The sequence below is a fragment of the Psammomys obesus genome, unplaced genomic scaffold, assembly GCF_907164565.1.
Source record: "Psammomys obesus unplaced genomic scaffold, mPsaObe1.curated_primary_1811, whole genome shotgun sequence".
Taxonomy (NCBI): domain Eukaryota; kingdom Metazoa; phylum Chordata; class Mammalia; order Rodentia; family Muridae; genus Psammomys; species Psammomys obesus.
In genome coordinates this window covers 23,173,370-23,193,451 of record NW_026596095.1, presented here as the reverse complement: position 1 = coordinate 23,193,451, position 20,082 = coordinate 23,173,370, and the positions used below count along the sequence as shown (strand labels likewise).

The 20,082-nt window shown below is 38.5% G+C and overlaps 1 protein-coding gene across 1 annotated transcript in view; it reads left to right on the top strand.

The window, feature by feature from the left end:
- Bank1 (B cell scaffold protein with ankyrin repeats 1) overlaps positions 1 to 20,082 on the top strand; it is a 266,039-nt gene that overhangs the window by 241,781 nt on the left and 4,176 nt on the right. Inside the window, exons 13-15 of the mRNA XM_055628076.1 lie at positions 7,104 to 7,279; positions 9,349 to 9,412; positions 17,379 to 17,408. Coding sequence (XP_055484051.1) covers positions 7,104 to 7,279; positions 9,349 to 9,412; positions 17,379 to 17,408 — 270 coding nt within the window. The remainder of the gene's footprint in view (positions 1 to 7,103; positions 7,280 to 9,348; positions 9,413 to 17,378; positions 17,409 to 20,082) is intronic.

Here is a 20,082-nt window from a genome sequence, read left to right as displayed (position 1 = left end):
CCCACAGACATTCCTACAGGCCGATCTCATCTACCTAACCCCTCACTGAGACTGTCTTGTCAGGTAATTCTAGCTTATGTTGAGTTGACAATTAAAATTGTCACATACAGAGTATGTGTGTATATCTGTGTATATGCGCATAAGTGTGTGTGTGCATTTCTGTGCATGCATATGTGTGTCCGGAGGAATGACATTTTTGAATTGGGAATATTAGTCTCAATTCTTCTTAAAATAAAAAGATTTAAGGAAATCCCAAATGTGCTTAAATGATTTTTTGCCTTTTCAGAAGAGAAACAAGATGCAAAGGTATTTCTAAATCCATAGATGAATAATTAAGAACAGTTAAGAGCCATTAACTGAGGAAAATAAAAGAAAGATAGGTCACTTGTCATGTGACGATATCAAAGTGCCTTACATGGTGCTTCAGATGTCATATTAGATGTGACTTTGCTGTGATAATCACCAGCAATGTGAGAAAAATTTAGAAGAATAAAAAACTGTCTTAGTCATGGGCTCAGTGGCTGGCTCTTTGGTCACCTCCCCCTGGCCACAGAGAAAGAGGATCCATCCAGTCATAGATGAGACCCGATAGGCTAGGGTCAGAGAGAAGGAGAAGAAGACTTCTCCATCAGTGGACTAGGGGAGGGGTATGGGGGGAGGGGAGAGAGGGAGGGTGGTACTGGGAGGAGATAAGCCAGGCTACAAAGTGAATAAATTGTAATAAATAATAATAATAAAGAATTTTTTTAAATAAAGAAAAGAAAACTCTTAGTTACCTTTTTGTTGCTGTAACTAAGGCAAAGCTTCTATCATCTAACAATAGCATCTTCAACCAGAAAGGATTTATTTGGGCTCATAGTTTGAGGGATAGTCCATCATTACAGGCAGGTCAAGATAGCAGAAACTTCAGTGGTTCATATTGTATCCACAGTCAAAAAAGAAGCCAAAAAGAAGGGACTGGAGAATCCCAGTACTCAGTTACTCTTGGGTTTATAGAAAGCCCTGGACCCAAGCTCAGAAAATGGTGCGCTCCACTTTAGGGTGGGTTTTCCAGGTCATTTAACCTTAACAATATAATTCCTCACGGGCCCACCAGAGGCGAACCTAATCTAAATAAGTCCTCCCAGGGGTGCCAGGAGGTGTGCCTCCCGGGTACATCCAGGTACTCTCAAATCGATGATCAGCACTACAACAATGACTGGAAAGTCTCTCTTTTTTTAAATTAAGTAATGTGATACTGTCAAAGGTGTTATTGTAGGGGCACTTCTCGATGGGTGACAGTGGCGCAACATTTCTAGGAAAGCGTGAGTCCACGTATCTCTCAGCTGGACCCTTGTGGAGCTTGGTTTGGTTGCCTACCAGTTCTCACACTCATTAACAACAACAAAGAGAGAGAGAGAAAAAACAGCCAAGTTTAAATCTGACCACTGACTAAGTCCCGCTACTAAGGAGGTCTTTGCAATGTTATAAATTAATTTGCTGTGAAAATGTGGTATACAACATATCTTAATGGTTTTGCCATAAAAAGAAAAGAAATGGCTTTGGAGTTGCTTGGTGGGTAACGTGTACTACACAAACAAGGACCTGAAGCTGGATGCCTGCACCCACATAAAAGGTTGGTAGAGAAACATGTCTGTGATAGCAGACAGGAGCACAGAGACAGGCAGACACGTAGGGTGTGTGGCCATACAATCTAAGCCAAAATGGGAAATTCTAGATTCGGCAAGAAACGCTGATTCAAAAGACAAGGTGTAGAAGCATTTGGGGAAGAGATCTGACATTGGCCTCTGGCCTCTATACATATGAGTACGTATGGATGTACACACACACACATAAAGAAGAAGAGGAGGAGGAGGAAGAAGAAAAGAGATGGGCGGAGAAAGAGGGGGTGGGGAATGTAAAACAGGAGAGAAAAGAATAGATAAAATTGGTCCAGAAAGGTTGTGACAGTGTGGGGAACTTCTTTCTTATTGCAGTGCCTACCCTGCAAGGACCAAGATAGTAAAACATATTCTAGCCAGCCACTCACCAACAGTATTTTAGTGCAATGCTTTCTGACCTGTTCCACACATTCAAATATTCACATGATAGGTCATTTGTTGCTTCTTTGGACAGTATTCAACTCAAACAAAAAGATACTAAAAAGAGAAATTAAAAGGAACTAAATTATTCTTCTTGACGCTTTTATGTCATGTGATGACGGGTTTCAAACATGCAACTAGCAGTATGATGAAAGCTTTACGATGAAAATAATATAAAGAGCACGCTATTTAGCTTCTTTAGTTCTTTATATATACTGGATATTAGCCCTCTGTCAATAAAGGGTTGGTGAAGATTCTTTCCCAATCTGTAGGCATTCGTTTTGTTTTGATGATGGTGTCCTTTGCTTTACAGAAGCTTTTTAGTTTCATGAGGTCCCATTTATTGATTGTTGCTCTTAGAGCCTGTAAGATAGGATAAACCTACTAAAATCTGTACATCAAAAGAAACTAATTAAGAGAGAAGACCCTGACTAAAATGCTCAATCCCCATCCCGAAAGGCAAAGAGGATGGACATCAGAAGAAGAAAACAGGAAACAACCTAGAAACCTGCCACAGAGGGCCTCTGAAAGGCTCTGCCCTGCAGAATATCAAAGCAGATACTGAGACTTATGGCCAACTGTTGGGCAGAGTGCATGGAATCTTATATAAGAAGTGGGAAATAGTAAGATCTAGAGAGGACAGGAACCCCACAAGGAGAGCAACAGAACCAGAAAATTTGAACAGGAGTCTTCCCAGAGACTCATACTCCAACCAAGTACCAGGCATGGAGATAACCTAGAACCCCTGCACAGATGTAGCGCATGGCAGTTTAGTGTCCAAGTGGGTTACATAGTAATGGAAAGAGGGACTGCCTCTGACATGAACTGATTGGCCTGCTCTTTGATCACCTCCCCCTGACGGGAGAGCAGCCTTACCAGGCCACAGAAGATGACAATGCAGCCAGTCCTGATGTGACCTGATAGACTAAAATCAGAAGGAAGGAGAGGAGGACCTCCCTTATCAGTGGACTTGGGAAGGGGCATGCGTGAAGAAGAGGGAGGGAGGAGCTTATGGGGGGATACAAAGGGAATAAAGTATAATTAATAAAGTATATATCACCTATCTATCATATAAAAAAAAGAGCACGCTAATTTTCTAAAAGTAAACAGAAACATAAAATTTGCATGGGAGAAAAACCTTCCATCACCACCTCTGTTAAGTGGTAAGCTGGGTGTGATAATAATAATAATAATAATAATAATAATAATAATAATAATAAAAACTATCAACATTGCAAAAAATTACAGGCCCTGCGTTTAGAATAAAGAACCTACCTTGAATGAGAAGGTAGCAAAGTTTTCAGATCATTTTTCTTTGGAGCTTGTCATGCCTAATAATAATTTATCAAGGCAGCTGCTTTATTATGTTTCATATGAGAAACATACGGGCGTGTGGAAAATTAGCCTGTCTACAGGCAGCTCCCTGTGAGGACTTGAGGTAGAAAACATTATTTTTTTCTTTGATTGCGTGTGTTTTCTGGAGTGTTTATGTAATTGAGAAGGACCAAGACATATTTCTCTTCTGCCCTGATGTCATCTTATTTACAATTTAATAGCTAAGAATTTAAAATTAGATAGGGTAATTGAAACAAATATTACTGAAAGGATTCAGTTCTTTATTAATTTGCATGTGTTGGAAGAGTGTCACAGTGCATGTGTAGTCAGGGGTCAACTTTTCAGAGTCCGTTCCCTCCTTCTACCCAACATGGGTCTCAAGGATAGGATTCATTTTCCTCAGCTTGGCATTAGGTACCATTACCCGGTGAGTCCTCTTTACACCTCCAGATGCTGTATTTTAACTCAGTGAAACCTGCACATGAAGCAAAATTGCAAATGGCACTTTTCTGGGAATGCTTTCCTAGCGATACCTTCTGTGAACACAGAAAAATGTAGCTGCCTGGGTTGCTGGAGATAGAAACGGATTCTAGCTTAGGCAAAGCGATGGCAGAAGTGCGGTGATAGCTAAACGGTATAGCGTCTAATGATGATGCTGTCCTGCTGCTCTGGCAGGCTGGGACTTAGACGCTACAGAAAGTGACATCTCAGGAGCTGAATCTGTGCGGAAGCCTATGAATAGCAAGTGGTAGAAGAAACAAGATCTCAACAGCTCTTTGTGCTTTGTGCTGCTCAACCAGTTAGCCCTCGTGCTAGCTTGCAGTCCGCATCGGTCCTCAGATTCCATGGTCTGTCATCCCAGAAGAAAGATTTAGAGTGGAGAATCTGTCAGTTCTGGGGAAACTAACTTCTGAAAAGTTAAGGAGCTCCCTCCAGGAACACCTAGCCATGGAGACGATTTAGATGTAAGGATATCTTCCAGGGTTCATGGTCCTTGACTCACGGTGAAAGGCTTTCTCAAGAGTGAAATGGACATTAGAGATCAGTCCACACAGCCTTGGTTTGGCACCTTTTGGATAATTAAGAGTACTGCCTAGAGCTTAAAATGTCCTCCTTCCAGAAAGATCATTTTCTGTTCCATCAGTGACCACACTGCTAGACAGAAGCACCACTCCCCCATCTCCAAAATCTTTGCTATTATGATTAAATGATGGTCCAGTGTCTTCCTTTCTTGAAGAAGGATTCCCAAAGATTAGTGGGGGGAGGGCAGTCCGGGGCTAGGTAATAAACTCTAGCTGAACAGGATAGTTTTATGTCTTTCTGTACTGGGCATATTCAGAAGTGGCAGCCTGAATAAGTTAAGTTGGATTTAATGGAAATCTGTAAACAAGAAGTTGTGATCTTGGATGAGTCCTAAGGCCAAGCAGGTAACACGAATGTGTTGTCACTTGGTAACAGAGATTGAGGTGGTCTGAAATTCCCATCGCCTCCCCAAAGACATGTGGGTTTATTTATGTTTTTGAACAGCACAGTGGGCAAATAAATTTGCCTGTGTCCTGCCAGCAGGCTCCCACCCCATCCCCCACATCTCATACCAGCCTTCAGTGTCCCATTGGCATCTGCACAGGACACGGGGCCCTCTACTCTTCTTGGTATACAAAACAAACAAACAAACAAAAACATGGTAACCTCCAAAATAATTCTTTTGGTGACATTTAGATTTCTTTCTTTCTTTTTTTTTTTTTTACTGAGATCTTTTTTTCTCAAAATTAGAGATAGTGTTTCTTCAACAAATGTTTAATGTTACTGACATTAATACTTTATATGTGGCAGGCCCTAGACGAAGTCATTTGTCCACATAGTATCTTTGTTACAATTTGTTCAGTTACCTTTAGAAGTTTATGGGAATTGATACGTGTGTGCAGTGCATTATGATCGAGGCTAGGGAGTAACAGTCACTTTCCCCTAAATACTTCAGATAATTACAGCCATTTTTGGAACAGTGTGATAGTTCAGTGTGTATATACACTATGTCCTGATCAAGCCAGGGGAGTTAATGTTTCTGTTTCATTATTATTGCTTTGTATGTGGAAGCTTCAGCCTCCTTCTCTTCAGCTGTTCGTGAAGCACATAATAGGTTATTGTATGCTATATTCATCCCCTCACTGTACTGTAGAACACTGCCATTTGTTAGATCTCTCTAGCTATGTGCCCATTCATCAGCCTCCACATGTCTGTCCTCTCCACTGCTTCCCAGCAGGTAGCACTGGGAATTCTGTCCTCCAATACATTTCTGTAGCAGTCCCATGTGGGAGGAAGCATGTGGATGTTTTTTCATGCTGTGTCTTAGCTTATTGAATGTGATAACTTCTGATTGGGCCTCAGGGTCTGCTTTCATATGCATTTTAGCGTTTTCTTCTAGTTCTATGAGGGACGTCCTTGGTATTTTGATGGCAACACTATTGACCCTGAAGATTGTTCTGGTTTCTATGGATATGTTATAGCGTTCTTTCTTCCAACCCAGGAACAAGCATGGACTTTTCACGCTGCAGTGTTTTCTTTATAATATATATTGAAAGTTTTGTGATTTTCATTTGTGTGGGTCTTTTAGCTCCTTAAATTTGTTCCTAGGTATCTTCCCTGCCCCCACTTTGTAGCTATTGTCATATACTTTGTCTCCTGGGGTGTAAGAGTTTGTAGTCTAGAGCCTCCTGTGCCCTGCCAGGTCATGTTGGGTCTATAAAGCTATAATATACAATCCCCTTTGCTAATGTGGTAGGGCTATGAGGTACCAGATTATGCACAGGTCTTTGACCCTAGAGGTCAGTGTAATTCAGACAAGGAGCTGCCTTCACATGATGGCATCATGATACAGCAGCAGGGAGATAGGAGTTCTTCCTCCAGTAAAAAACCACTGTGCAGGCTCTAGGTTAATTCCCTAGATGCTCTACATGCTGATGACTACAGCGAAACTTTCCAGGAGCTGAGGTTGCCAGTGCCGGTGCTAATGAGCCTTGCTGGAACTCTTCCACTCCTGTTTTTCTCTGAAATGTCTCCCTCTCCCATTGGGCAGCCAGGGCTGCAGTTGCTGTCTCCTTCTGCTCTTATCCTGCTTTGTAGTCTCAGGTTTCCAAAGCATCTAGTTTCTGCCTGGATGAAGCTTGCAGCTCCCTGACAGTCTCTTACCTCAAGATAGAGCTATCATCTTTTGCTCTGGTTCCCTTTGGGAAGAGGAGGCAGGCCCTGAACTCCTCTATTCAGCCACCATGGAATCTCCATCCACAGGATCTCATTTTCATTCTCACAAAATAATGATAATAGTAACAATGGGTGAGAGAATGATACTTTCTACAAAAGCACATCACTTTTTTATGTTTTACAGTGAGAAAATGATTCTTTTTACCCAAAAGATAGATGCAATTCATTAAATGTTTTCTCCTGTCTGGATGTAGTGTCACAGGCCTAATGTTTCAGTACTTGGGAGGTTGAGACAGGAGTATCTTAAGTATGTGGTCATCCTGGGTTACATAGTAATAACTTGTCTCAAAAGAGTGAAACAAAAAAAAAAAAGTTAATGCTATCTTATTCTTCAACTGTGAAAATCCAATAATCTATTATGTGGAGGGAGTTTTCATCGCAGTGGTTCAAATGTTCATTTCCTATTAAGGCCCTCTTCTTGTATTGTAGATAAAGCACGGACAGAGGACCCAACCTTCTCTGCAAGGGGTTATCTGACCACTGGGCAGGAAGAGCTGATCCTCCTGCAGGAGAAAGTCAAGAATGGGAAAATGTCTGTGGATGAAGCTCTAGAGAAATTTAAACATTGGCAGATGGGAAAGAGCGGTCTGGAAATGATTCAGCAGGTAATATGATTTTCTGGAACAATCCCTCACTTATGAATCCCCGTAGACTCATCAAATGTTTAGTCTTCACAAAAAATACAGAAAAACATTCCTTTGTTTTTAACTAGCCACTAAAATTATGTTTGCAACAGTCAACTAAAAGTTTGACAATAATCTCCAAAATTTGCATTCTTTAGTTCATTTATGTGAACTCAACCTTGTAATCTATACATCAAAGCTGATGCCAAATCAATTTATAATCCCCGCCCCGAGTGCAGAAAACATTTGTTTTTATCTCATCGCTGAACTTAAGATGAAGTGTCCATAAAGTAAAAGGGGATTAGCATTCTAACTCAAAGGGACTCAAAGAGAACAAAACATAATTGATGTCGTATCAAACATTTTGTCTTAAATATGATCAATTTTAACTTCTTTCTGCTTATAACACATGTTACCTATATCATAGGTTTTCAGTAAGCGGTATCCTGCCATATTCAACTTATCTTGTGGGTTTTCCCACTCCTGAGATAATTTACCGTTCTATTATTTTCCATGGCAGGAAGCCTCCTTACCTTAGAATCCAGTTCTCAGGTGACTGCTTTATTAAACACATTTAGTAGGCTAAGTTAGGACAAAATACAGGGAGCTAATATTAGCCGAATATGTTACTTCTACCAAGAGTTCATTTTTATTTTAAAAGACAATGCAATTTCTTAACAATAGTGAAATGAGTCACTATGATGAAATTTCAAACAATACGGCATATTGGCCCAAGCAGTGTAGGCGGGAGGACTTTCCAAACACATCTGAGATCATGGCTTATCAGAAACCACTTGCCTAGAAGGGCAGCTCTGGCTGCCAGTCTGTGGCTGAAAATGGTCCAGGTTTCACAATACTAATCAAAGGCAATTATTTTTCCAAACAAATGCTAAAGAAAGTGAAGGATGGCATTCTGAACCTATGCATTGCTCATGAGCAGAATGACGACATCCTTTCTCCATCCTTACCAATCAGTCACTCTAATCCTAAAATGGGGTAAAATGCGCCCCAGTGCAAACCCACACAACTCATTTTGCTCCCAGGGATCACATATGTTTTATCATTCTCAACTCTTTAAGAAAATAAAATAAAGGTTGCAATTCAGTTTAGTGTAATGCACCTTCTGAGGAATTACATCCCTAATCATTTCTTGAAGCACCTGGTTGTTTCTATTTGTCTGTGTGTTTATATCCATGAGGAAGCATTTGAGGCAATGCAGCCATACATATGCTCACAATCCCCCATACTTTATATTCTTTTCAATATTCCTCTTCTAGCTGCAAATGTATTCATCTTATCCTGAAAATAAATTTATCAGTGGTTATTATGGCATGGTATGGCTGGAGGAGGATTGTTCTGGGGAAAATGGCTCATTTTCACGTATGTAGCCAAGGAATTTGAAGAACAGGGACGAGTCACGTAGATTCTTTGGCCCTGAAACAGAGGTGGTAACAAAGCTGAAGGCCTTGCCTTTCACCCTCCTCATTGGCATTCCCAAGGCACACAACTGCACTCAGACATCTGCAAAGCCATGGAAATAACCCCCAGGATAGAGGCCTTCCTGGGGACAAACAACTGCTCTTAGGTTTTCCTTTAAGGAAATTTATGGAGTGCTAGTACGCTTTTCACTTCTGCTGAAATAATAATCAATGTGCTAAGCAGAATAGTTGAAAAACAAAGATCACAAATTTCTGAGAAAGGGAGTCTGGTTTCTCTGCATTCTCCCCTGGGCCCTTTATTTTTTAGAAGTAGAATCCCAGGAAAGGCTATACCACACGGAGGCTGTCGATGGGCTCAAACAGTGTCCTGGCGTAGCTCTCCCCTCAGTGGAGGTCACACACATATAGGCACGCAGCTAAGGTCTGTTTCCAATCCTGATTCATAACTGATTGAGAGAAGATAGGCTCCGTGCACCTCAGTTTCCATCTCTTCAAAACAGGGTGATGCTACCATTTTACAGCTACTTCATCCAGGAATTATACCATGTAGAAAGCCAAGGTTTTAAATCTCGGTATCTGTGACCTGGTTCTGTGTTCTATGCTTTCCTTAAGGAAAAGCTACGCCAACTGCGAGACAACATTATTGGGAAAAGGCCGGAAGGTGAAACTGCCTACGGTGAGTCAAAGTTGCCCACTGCCCTAAAGAGGTGATGTGACTGAGTAAAAAAAGGTAGGAACTGAGATTCCAACAGACTGCAGTTCAAAATGACACAGTTCCTCACCATCCAATCTCTGAGCTGGAGACTTAATCTCTCTGGCTCCTTCTCTGCAAAGCAGGAGCATTCACACATCCACCCGGGAGTGCTCTGCTGACACAGACTGACCAACCAGTACTCACTTATTTCTCTTGATTGCATGTAACTTACAAATAAGATTATCTTGTTCCAATAGGTAGGTCATTCTTAGACAGTTAGATCCCCCAACTCTCCACACTGGGTCATTTTATCGATCTCAGCTCGGCCTTCTCTCAAAACCTCAGGTTTCTTGGCAGTGTAGGTTTCCCCAGGCTAAGAGTTAAGAGCTGGCCTGGGGCTAGGGAAACATCCAGGGTTAACAAACCCAATATCATTAAGACAGCAAATCTTCTCCAAATATGTAAAATAAATTTCATAATTAAAAGGAAGTTATATCATCACTATATGGCCACTTTTTTCCCAAATCTTTTCTCTTGCAAAAATTAAAAACAATATAGCTTTTAGACCGTGGAGAACCACTGTGTGGAATTTATTCTTCTTGTCTTATTGTGTTCATATTTATTTTTCCAGAGAGAATTCCTTAAGCCTTCCTACAAATGTTTTCTAAGCTAAGAATATACTTTGTAAAATAGTTAACATTATAAGGAAGAGATATATTTTTATATAACTGAGACCTACAAACTTACATGATTAAATGAAAGAACACTATATAAAACAACTTATAAAATTATAGATTATATAAAAAATTTTACTAAAATATTATGTAAAATATGATCTATCACATCTAAAAAGTGCATATTGAATGCTAATGTTTCTTACAATGGCCATAGTAGATCGGTTTTATTCATAATCTATAAATAAGATAATAGGATTTGAGAAACTAGAAAAAAAAAAACAACAAACCAATTAGATTCTACCACACATTTTTGTTTGAATTCAAAAGTCAGCAGCAATGGCTTAACAAAGAAATAGTTCTTTTTCTTAGCCACAGTGGAACAAACAGCACCAGGCACACACTCCCATTTTACAAAATACTAATAGTGATCAGAGACAAGCAAGTAACTTTGAAAGTGCACAATAAGGAGTCTATATTCTCAGAGGCAGGTAAGACTCATGTAGGGAATCTAACCAGGGCCCATGTCTCTGCCAAAGGAGGAGTGGCGGATCCTGTGAAAGCAAGGACTTTGATAATGTGAAAAGATCAGAGTTGAGACAAATGGTTTTGGGGTATGCACTGAACCACACAAGAGTGGACTCAGCCCTTGTAACCTCCCCTCCAATGGAGGAAAAACAAAACCTCAGTGTGGAAGCTCTAGTGTGTCATAGTGTGTCCCACAGTACACCCTTTGTCCACACTTCTTCGCTTGCAAATGTTCATTGCAATAAGTTATTGGTCTGGTATGAGGCCTCGTGCATCTGCTACTTTATCAATACTGGAACCTCAGTGGGATTTCTCTTGGATATCCTCTTGTTGCCCTGTGTCGTGATATCCTTGGTTCTATAGGAACAATCTCTTCATGAACTCCAGCATTTCACTGAGGGGGTAGATGTTGGGTTGGGCCAATTCAAAGCCATGGATCTGGGCCTGCAAGGTACCTGGCCCAGTCAGCCTGCTCTTTGTTCTCTCCCTTTCATGTACTCAGAGCTGGCTCACAATCAACCTCTGCTGTGGAGAGGGGAGGTCAGATCATCTCTGGTACAAGTAGGGTGGGGAGATTAGTGGGGTTAGGGTGCAGGGTGTGAAATTCACAAAGAACCAATAAAAAGTCTTTTCAAGAAAGATTTGTAAAGTAAAAAAAAAATGTTGCAGGTGCTATATAGGATCCACACTAGTCTATACAGTTTCCAACCCTTCAGGCCACGCCCCTCAAAACAAAAACAGAAATGGATAACTGTGTAGGCTGATATGTACTTTAACCTGTTTCACTATGGTAAGCTTTTATTATCTGTATGCATCCCATGATAGCATATTGCATAGCGAAATAACTGTAAAACTTATTTTTAATAACAATACAACTTACTTTACATATATATATATGTATGTATATATAAGAGTGGACTCAGAGTCACACAGGAGGAATTAGGTCTGTGGCTGAGAGATGAGCTAAGTATGTGCAATGTAACACCATGCAAGGAGCAGAAGCTAGCAACCTCTAGGCCCTGAACGGAGGAAGTGGGGGACAGAGAAAGGTTGAGTAGAGCTCCTGCCAGACTGGCTCCCATCTTAACACTTCCCAGACCCCTCTAAACCTGCTGGACTATGACCCTGACTTAGAGTAACTTAAGTTCAAGACATGCCTGGCAACTTCCAAAACCAAACTATAAAATCCATAGGAGAAGCAGAGTTTGTACCTCAGGCCTTATGTAACACTTGGAGATTTGGTAAATATTGAAAAAAATTTATTGAAAAAAAAGAACAATGAAATCAAACTTATAGAAGCGTGTCAGAAGCTGGACTGTGTACTGAAGCAAGATCCTATAGAAACTATAGGATACAAGTGATGTATCCAGCCAAAAAAAAATGGCTAAAAGTTATACAATAATAAATAGGAATACATAGTGAAAAAAGGGAAAGCCATCCATAGTAAGAAACATATAGTTCCATGCCGACCTTTGTAAAAGAGAACATTCAACCATCTCATATAACGATATGAATTCATTCAAAAGATGGCTTTAAAGAGTGACAAAAATAAAACATCATGAAAATGTTTGAAATAATTTAAATAACAAAAAATAATTAAAACAACCAAGTGGAAATTATGGAAAACAACATTAAAATAGAAGAAAACTTTTCTAGATGAAATCAGTATGTCACATAAAACTAACTGTTATTAACTGCTATTAAACATGAAGATGGATTAATACACTTTGCCCAATATTATAAAAAAGATAAATCACATGTAGAGGAAAAGATTAAGGATATTCACTAAGATATTGTTAGAATCAATGAACACTTAAAGACTGTATGGTAGCATCTTCAATGAGCTACAAAAAAAGAGAAAAGAACACTTCCAGAGAAAATATCCTTTAAACTTTTGGTGAAATAATGATGCATTTAGATAAATATAATTTGTAATTAGAGGATTTTGTAGAAAAATGCGATGTAATAAACGTTAAGGAACTTTATATAGGTAGGAAAAATAGTAACAAAAGTAAATTCAGATCCACATTAAGGGGATAAAAACACTGAAAATATGTAAATGAGGTATTTATAGACTGTTTTCTGTGTTTTGCTAAATTATTTTAATGACAACTCTTTTAAGCAAAATTTGCACATAAGTTATAGGCTAGAACATGTCAAGGAGAAAGATATTTAAATGATATCACAAGGAACAGAGAGGCATGGCAAAGTGGAATTGGGTAAAATTTTATACATGAATGATGAAGTGCAAAGTATAGAATGTGAAGAATCAACTAAGGAACAGGAAGGGGTGGCTAAAATCAGAAGTATGAAGAGGAAGTATAAGTCAGAAAACAGGAAGGAGGGCTGTTATCTCAAAGTAGTTTGAGGAATTGAGCTTGTGTACTTTGTTAACAAAGCAACCACTTTGATATAAAAATAAAGGATGAGAGAGACAGCTCAACAATAGGGAGCACTTGCTGCTTTTGCAGAGGAGCTGCAAGCCCCACCCCCCATAGCTTCCTAGCACCCACAGGGTAGCCTACGACTTCTGGCCCATCTGAGAACTGTATGAATTTATTACACGTGCAGGCAAACACTCACATACATAAAGAAATAACAAAGACATGAACCTAAAAAATCAATAGAGGAAATTAGAGTATTAAAAACCATTTCATTTTGAAGAATAAACCATGAAAACTGTGAAACTGATATATAACAAAATAGATAAGCAAAAATGCAAGAAATGAAAGTAATAATGGTGGGCTGGAGAGATGGCTCAGAGCTTAAGAGCACTGGCTGTTCTTCCAAAGGTCCTGAGTTCAATTCCCAGCAACCACATGGTAGCTCACAACCATCTATAATGAGATCTGGTGCGCAGACACACATGCAGGCAGAATGTGGTATAATTAATAAATAAATAAATCTAAAAAATAAATTAAAAAAAGTAATAATGGTAGTAAATTGAGCAGTATCAATAATTGTGTTCAATGTAAATTGATTAAACACTTAATTTTAAAAGAATATGTTTTTATAATGCACAAAATAGAACAACTAAATTTAGACCATTTAAAAGAACATTTATTTTAAATACAGGAAAGATAGCTAGAAAATGAAGGTCTACTACCACGCCAAGGGACAAGAAAGCTATCATGACCCTGTTGATACACCACAAGATAATCTAAAGATAAAACCCCTGGCAGGGGATAGAAAGATACATTAGCTTGAAATAAGGTTTAACAGGAAGATATGAGAGCCTAGATGTTTCTGTCATTTATGTTACATGCATGGTCATAAGTATTGTCACAGCCAATGAAGCAAAATTTGGCAAGACTCAGAAATGTTCCCACTTTTTTCTCAGTAGTTAGTCGAACATATGACAGAAATCAACAAAGTTGCAGAGACCTGAATCACAACTGATTCAACTAGTTTGACATGTGCTGAATAAGGCATGAAAACATGGAGCTTGCACTCTGCTTGGACAGCCTCTAAGGTGGACCACTGCTGAGCCATCAAAAAGTTTCATTACAGTCTGGAAGAGCAAAACGCTAAGAGAAGGCTCCCTAAGTGTTGCAGACTCATTCCAATATATTTAAGAATCAAATACAATGATGTGAAATGATTCCCTGTTGTTGTGGGTTATTAATGTTTATCATTGATTTATCTTTTAGCTAAGCAGCCGTTCTTCCTAAACAAGCTGAATACCCAAATCACCACACAGAGACTAGGATTTATTTAATTAACCTAGAGCACAAGGCTGGGCAATAGTTACTCCATCCTAAACCTCCAAGCCTGCATAGTTTCCTCCCATTCAGATTTCACCCATTATACTTGCTTTAGTCATATCTTGGGTCCGGTTTATCTCTCCTCTTGGTTTCCAAGACCTCTCCTCCCACTCACTTCCTTCTCCTCTCCTCTGGACCAGGATGTCCCACCTGACTCTCACCATTGCATAGCCCTGGCTCATTGTTTAATAGACAATTACAGAGGACAAATGGTGGCATGTTTATACAAATTTGAGACAGGTGATGCTTGGAATAAGCATCACAATGCAATGTCTGGATTGAAGCCAGATAGTGGGGGAGAGAAATAAGCATTTGAATAAACAAGTCTGTAAATTATATACATTCCAAAAGAACATTATACCAACATGTCCCCCTCTAAGTCCAATAAAAGACTCCCTTTTTTTCAATTTAATAATAAACATAAAAGTTATGAAAACTATTAGGTAAGATTTACATATGCAATTTCCAGGTCACGTACATTTGGCAACTTAGCAGAAAGTATCTGATTATCCTATCTTGGCACATTTAGAGTTCTATACCTAAATTAATGTATTCCCTACATGAAAACATTTTTTCTTTAATTCTAAACAGCTTAAGCTTAATTGTGGAACTATAACTATTTGGTCTTCAACCCCACCAGAAACTTGAAAAGGAATAAAATTAGTTACTAGAGTAAATAGGAAGTGTATGTTAGCAGCTTCCAAAAAATAAAAAATTGACAGAGACAGTTTGCTGCCTGAACAGTCACCCATAACTCTGAATAATGCTGGAGCATCATCTTCAGCCTTCTGGCTCAGAATATTTTGACAGACATATATATGAAGCAGGAGCTATTTAGGACTTGCTTACCCTCTCTTGGCAGAGTTCAGCAGTCAACTTGTCCTGCATTTAAGCTTGTCCAATTTTGGCAGATTTTGTCTGTCATGAAGTGAGGATATTTCTTTACCCAAATGGCTTGTTTGCCACATTTGAAGCCATTTCCATATGGAGGTTCTTCAATGCTAATAATCTTCTTTGAGGTGGATGGGGTGCTGCCAGGAGATGACCTGTGTCATTGTTAAAGAATCTTTAAAATAATGAAGATATTTTTAAAGACCATATTTTGTAGGCCTCTGAAGTTTTCACCTATCTTTATGTAATCAGTCTGTCTACAAAATCATCACAATGAAACCAGATAGTGAGGTAGAAAAATCAGCATTTGAATGAACAAGAGTAAATTGTATACATTCCAATTCTTCTGAAGTGAAAGCTATTATAAACAGAATATCAAAAGTTATAGAATGAATCAAAATGCAGTTAACAGACTAGAGGAAAATTTAGGAGCATAAAAGTGAAAAGAGTATACCTATTTCTATGTGACTTTTAAGAGATTATTATTTTATATACTCAATAAACAAGACCTGAGTAGGAAGAATAAGGACCATAAAAGAAAAGAGGAAATTTACAGTTAAGTAAATGGGATTACACAGGGCTGTCAGAAAAGGGTATAAATAAGGGAAAATGTATCTTCTCAAGTTTGAAGTAAACAAAAAAATGATAGATAAAATATGCTTTCCTCTAGGTTCATTTCTCCACATGGTTGTAGTATAATAATATCAAAGCTTCAGATATTCTGGGATTGGTGCAGAAAATAAATATACTACAAATAATCACAGGTTTCTGTTGTCATGGACAGGGTATCAGCTAAGTTACAAGGAGGCTGATATGAATCTCATGGGGGGCTTTCACATATAGAGGCAAAAGATAACAAATCGTGGCTACTAATGTATACATTTCAGATGAGTGAGTATATAATCATATATGTATATGTAATTCTGTCTGCATCTAGGATCTAAGAACAGTGACAGCCCAGCTCTTAAAACACATCTAAAACCCAGATCTTAGTTTACAAAAGCAAGTGGCCAAGAATTGTGTAAAAAAAAACCAAATAAACAAACAAATGCTTGATATCATTAATATGCAGGAAAAAGACAAAGGAGCTTCAACAAGATGGCAATGAACAATTGCCAGGAACATGACTTAAAAAAGGCTGCCAGACCAACCTATGTATGGTTTAGAATGTAGAACTGGATGTACATGATTGCTGATGAAGGGTCAAACTATGTAATGATTTTGAAAAGGTCACATACATGCTAAAGTGTATGGTCTGGTGATTTCAACCCTGGATATTTTTTCAATACAAGTAAAACCTCGTATCCAAAAAAAAAAAAAAAAAGTCTATGGAAGTTTGATTTATCATATCTGGAAACAATCAGAACGTCAACTAGTAACATACATAATTACATTGTGCCTCTATTTGTGCTATGATACCACCTACACAATAAAAATGAATAGTTCTCCTCTGCTCAGTATCAATGAATCCCAGCCAGTTCTGTGAGTGAAAGGTATTAGATAAACAACTACTACAAGCAATGTAGTACTAGATAAGCTACTACAAGCAATGCTAATGTATAGAGAAGGCTAGCAGACCTGAGGCTCTGAGGGATAACAAGCTTATAGGGACTAACAAGGGTTCTGAGTGTCTGTTCTGTGTCTAGGAAACCTGATGGACTGGTAGGCACATAGTTGACAGGTTTGTTTTACAAATCATCAGCTTGCACACTTAGAAATGCTTAAATTGTATAACACGCAACCATTTCTGGAAAAAAAAAACAACTTAGATTTCTAAAACAAATGGAGTATTTCAGACTAAAGAAATTTCAATGCACAGAAAGAAGGATTCCATCTGTGGTCAAACAGGCTTCACATTGTAACACCTCAGGACAGGTGTCAGGAAAGACAAAAGAGATGACAGGCTTAGGGTCTCTAGGGTCTCGTGATATCGAGGGTAGGATTAGGCTTCTCAGTTTACATTGTAAATTTAAGTCACCCTAAGCCTGATGACCTGAAGTCATTAAACAATAAAAAGAAGGTCTCTTAAGATAAATATTGAGCAAACCTCACGGAATGTTTTGGTTTTGTTGTTTATGTTTTGTCTTTTAGATAAACTCACCATTGTGCACCATCCAAGTGGTAAGTGTTTAGTATTGAAGGATTTAAACTATAACAAAGTTCACATTAAGTGTTATTAATTGATGTAAACCCACGAGTTTTATGTCAGTGCACTTTGCATAGATCGCATGTATATGTGCAAAACCATCTGACATAAGAAATAAATGTATGATGTCTCTGTAGCAGCCAGCAGTGCCCATCATAATGAAGAACAGGGACTTTGTGATTTGATTCATTGTGTCCTTTGGCACATAACTTAAGCTCTTAGCCTTCATCTGTTTTTGTCTTTCATTAGCAGAGTATTCGATGTGGCATTTTCAAACATGATTTGTCTCTGTTGACCTTTCTCCTCTCTCTTCTGCCTACCATGTTGCCCCGTTATACAGCACACCCCGCCCCAGGAGCCCCTTTTTATTTTCATAGCACATTGTTGCATTGTTCTCTCTCCCTTTCTCAGCACCTGTTTTTCCCCTTTCATAGTCCTTTTTCTAGTTTCACAGTCTACCCACATGTATGCGTGAAAACATTAAGAGTAGGATCAACATGTGAAGGAGAGCACACACAGTTTTCCTGGGGATTCCTGGCCGGGGAGAGCTTTCATTACAAAGCCTTTCACATCCTTGGTTCAGTTTATTCCATCCTATGGTTTTCTTTATTTTGTTGTCTGTTTGCTTGTTTGTTGTGAGGTTGTGAAATGTTTTCTCCAAATCTTTCTTAGGAAGTTTGTTATTGGTATAAATGAAAGCTGCTGGTTTATTTCTGTTGGTTTTGAATCCTTTACCATTTTGCCATGTGTTTATCAGATCTCAGAGTTTTCTGGTGGAGTTGGTATAGAATCACATTGTGAAGAGGAATAATTTATCTTATTTTCCTATTTTAACCTTTTTATATCTTTATATTATTTAGTTTGTCTAGCACTTTGAATACTATATTTAAAAATCCCTCAGATTTTAGAGTAAATGCTTTCAAATTGTTCCTATTAATTATAATATTGGCTATAGCTTTGTTTCAGATATATTTCAAAATACCTCATAATAAAGATATATAATAAATACAATTTACTAAATATATAACAAATATAGTATATATCTTTATTATTTCGAAGTATGTTCTTATTTCTAATTTCTCCAGTATGTGGACTTTATAAAGTGCCTTTTCTGCATCTCTTGAGATAATCATGTGATTTCTGTCCTCAATTTTATCTGTAAGATATATTATTCGTAGTGTTTTTCATATGTGTGCAACCAGACTGAAAGTACAACCTACTTGGTCATGGTATTTGATTGATTTTCTTAATGTGTTTTTCAATTTTGTTTGCAAGCAAGAGTTTTGGTGAGTTTTTCATATACATCAAGGAAATTAATCTGAAGTTTTATTTTTCTTTTCTTTTTAATTTATTTTTATTTATTACCATTTACTCACTTTGTATCCCAACTGTACCTCCCCCCAATCCTGCCTTTTCTACCTCTTCTCCTCCAATGCCCCTTCCCTAGTCCACTGATAGAGGTACTCTTCCCCTTCCCACTGACTCTAGCCTATCAGGTCTCATCAGGACTGGCTACATTGTCTTCCTCTGTGGCCTGGTAAGGCTGCACCCCACTCAGGGGGAGGTGATCAAAGAGCCAGCCACAGAGGTCATGTCAGAGACAGTCCCTGTTCCACTTACTATGTAACCCTCTTGGATACCGAGATGCAATGGGCTACATCTGAGCAGGGATTCTAGGTTATCTCCATGCATGGTCCTTGGTTGGAGTATCAGTCACAGAAAAGACCCCTGTGCCCAGATATTTGGGTTCTGTTGCTCTCCTTGTAGAGCTCCTGTCCTCTCCAGGTCTTACTATCTCCCACTTCTTTCATAAGATTCCCTGAACTCTGCTCAAAGTTTGGCTATGAGAATCAGCATCTGCTCTGATACCCTGCAGGGTAGAGTCTTTCAGAGGCCCTCTGTGATAGGCTCCTGTCCTGTTCCCTGTTTTCTCTTCTGATGTCTATCTTGTTTTCCTTTCTGAATGAGGACTGAGCATCTTACCCTGGTTCTCCTTCTTGCTTAGCTTCATACTCACTTATAAGTGGAATTTAGACATATAATATAGGATAATCATACTAAAATTTGTACACCTAATGAAGTTTTCTTTTTACCATGTTTATGTTCAGTTATGGCATTAGGGTAATACTGCCTTCATAGATATGAGACTTTGCCTTTCCTTTGTGTTTCTTGGAACATTTTGAGAAATTTTGTTGTTGAATCCTCCTGAAAAGTTTGGCTGAATTCAACAGTGAAACTTTTCAGTCCTGGGCTTTTCTTTGTGGATATTTTTGTCAACCTCGTTTATCTTTTCAAAGAACCAACTTTATTTTTTTCTGTGTATTGTCCCTTTATAGTGCCTGTTTTGTTTTGTTTTTGCTCTAATCATTATTTTTGCTATCTATTGCATTTAGGTTTAGCTTGTTGTTCAAGAGCCTTCTGGAATACCATTAAGTTATTTGAGATTTCTTTCCTGTTTTCTTTCTTTCCTTTCCTTTCCTTTTTTCCTTTCTTTCTTTCTTTCTTTCTTTCTTTCTTTCTTTCTTTCTTTCTTTCTTTCTTTCTTTCCTTCTTTCCTTCCTGCCTCCTTGCTTCCTTTCCTCCTTCCTTTCTTCCTTCCTTCCTTTCTTTCTTTCTTTCTTTCTTTCTTTCTTTCTTTCTTTCTTTCTT